At 49.5% G+C, this 2,183-nt stretch overlaps 1 protein-coding gene across 1 annotated transcript; it reads left to right on the forward strand.

Moving 5' to 3' along the window:
* The first annotated feature begins 428 nt into the window (after positions 1 to 428).
* Positions 429 to 1,013, forward strand: LOC118999779 (RNA polymerase II subunit A C-terminal domain phosphatase SSU72-like). Its single transcript, XM_037064516.1, has one exon. The coding sequence runs from the start codon at positions 429 to 431 to the stop codon at positions 1,011 to 1,013; it is 585 nt and encodes a 194-aa protein (XP_036920411.1).
* The last annotated feature ends 1,170 nt before the right edge of the window (positions 1,014 to 2,183 follow it).

The raw sequence follows: 2,183 nt of genomic DNA on the forward strand, positions 1-2,183 counted from the left end.
CACAGCCGGAGGTGGGAGGCGGGAAGCCGCAGCCGGAGGCGGGAAGCCGCAGCCGGGGGCGGGAAACCGGGAGTTGCAGCCCGGAGCCGGTAGCCAGGAGCCATAGCTGGGAGTTGGAGCCAGGAGTCGGAGCCGGGAGTCGAAGCCGGGAGTCGAAGCCGGGAGTCGGAGCCGGGAGTCGGAGCCGGGATTCGAAGCCGTGAGTCGGGAGCCAGAGCCGGGAGCCGGGAGTCGGGAGCCAGAGCCGGGAGTCGGGAGCCAGAGCCGGGAGTCGGGAGCCAGAGCCGGGAGTCGGAGATGGGAGTAGAGTCGGGAGTCGGGAGTTGGAGTCGGGAGTTGGAGTTGGGAGTCAGAGCCAAAAGCTGGGAGTGGGAGCTGGAGCTGGGAGCTGGGAGCCGAAGAGTGCTGACTTGGCAGGGACCATCGCCATGGCTTCAGCCTCGCTGCGGGTGGCAGTAGTGTGCTCCAGCAACCAAAATCGGAGCATGGAAGCCCACCATCTCCTCAAGAGGAAGGGATTCGCTGTCCGGTCCTTTGGAACAGGGACTCATGTGAGGCTTCCAGGACCAACAGCCGACCAGCCCAATGTTTATGATTTCAATACCACTTATGATGAAATGTACAGAGATCTTGTTAGGAAAGACAAAGAACTCTATACAAAGAATGGCATATTGCGTATGTTGGAGAGAAATAAGGCGATCAAACCGAGGCCCGAAAGGTTCCAGAACTGCAGAGATGTATTTGACTTGATCCTCACCTGTGAAGAGCAAGTTTATGACCAGGTGGTGAAAGAACTGAATTCCAGAAAGCGTGTGACCTTCCAGCTGGTGCACGTGGTTAACCTGAACATCAGAGATAACTTCGAAGAGGCCAGCCTGGGGGCGTTCCTGTTTTCTGAGTTCTGCCAGTGCTTTCAGCTCTTGGATGATGTCAACAAGGAGCTTGGGGAAGTGCTGCTAGAGTTCGAGGAGAATAGTGGCCAGACCTTCCTACACACCATCTGCTTCTACTGATGGCCACTGCTGTCTCCTGAAGCCCCATTCTGGAACTTTCTCTTGTAAATACGTTTTCCTTCCTGATACTTGTGTTTACTCTGAGAGCTTCTATTGGTAGACAGTAGCAGAACCCAAATAAACTTTACAGATGAGATGAGAAGATACATGTAAATGCAGGTTAATAGTAATCAAACCTTTTTAAGCAAAGTTTTTATCCCATTTTTACTTATGAGTGGGATATTGTTTATGAAGTTTTTTCTTTAATTAAAAAAAATAAACGGTTTACAAGTACATTTCCTCCCAGTATGTCTGTGTCTTTCATTTTGCATTGCTCCCCCCACCCCTTACCTAGCTGGAATGTACAAGTCCTAGAGCTGTATCTATTAGGAAAGAACCTGCAATTATCCAATAAACAGGTGCTGTTGGGGGAAAAAAGGCCAGAAGAGATAGGGCCCACAGAGCTATCTAGGTGACTGCAGGCTTGCACACCTGCTATTGGCCCCAGAGGCTTAAGGTTGCCCACTGTGATGAGAGATGACACTGTTAGCGCTGCAGCATGGGAATCCAGAGGGTGAGTTATGGAGCAGTGGGAAGAATACTGGAAGTAAAATTATAACTTTCCCCTTCCTTATTTTCTGAGCTTTCCCTATGTGTGTTGTTGTCTAATCTCATTTGGTGTCCACAGGTGGATGGGGCTGTGGCATCAAATGACTTGGATTTACTACTGTACCTCATTTCTTTTCAGCCTTTTATGGAATTGTGTTCCTTTTTCAGCACCTGAGTGTTCACTTGATCTTATGTTGGGGAAAGAGAAACGTTGAGTGTTACATTACCTCACAGCTGAGAAGAGACCAGACTTTGCTGTGCACCTCTTATGCCTTCTCCACAGGCTCCTGCCAGCAAGGAATAACTCCAAGGGGTTAGAATTGCCCCCTGCAGAGACAGGTCTGTTCCTGCCTTAGCTCTGGATGTGAGAATGTTAGGGGGACAGTGTATGGCTTCTCCCAGCTGTTTCTGGATCTAGGATGATATTCTTTGAGAGCTGCATATTTCCCAGGGCTGCAGATATTGAGGTTTTAACCAAGATTTGGATCTAATAAATGGAATTCATAGCAGTGTGTGTAGTGTGTGTTGTAATCACAGGAGGTAGGTTTTTCCTTAATTATTAAATGTGGAGTGAAAGATGGG

The sequence above is a fragment of the Sturnira hondurensis genome, unplaced genomic scaffold (assembly GCF_014824575.4).
Source record: "Sturnira hondurensis isolate 20B ecotype Veracruz unplaced genomic scaffold, ASM1482457v3 Scaffold0015362, whole genome shotgun sequence".
In the NCBI taxonomy this organism is placed as follows: Eukaryota; Metazoa; Chordata; class Mammalia; order Chiroptera; family Phyllostomidae; genus Sturnira; species Sturnira hondurensis.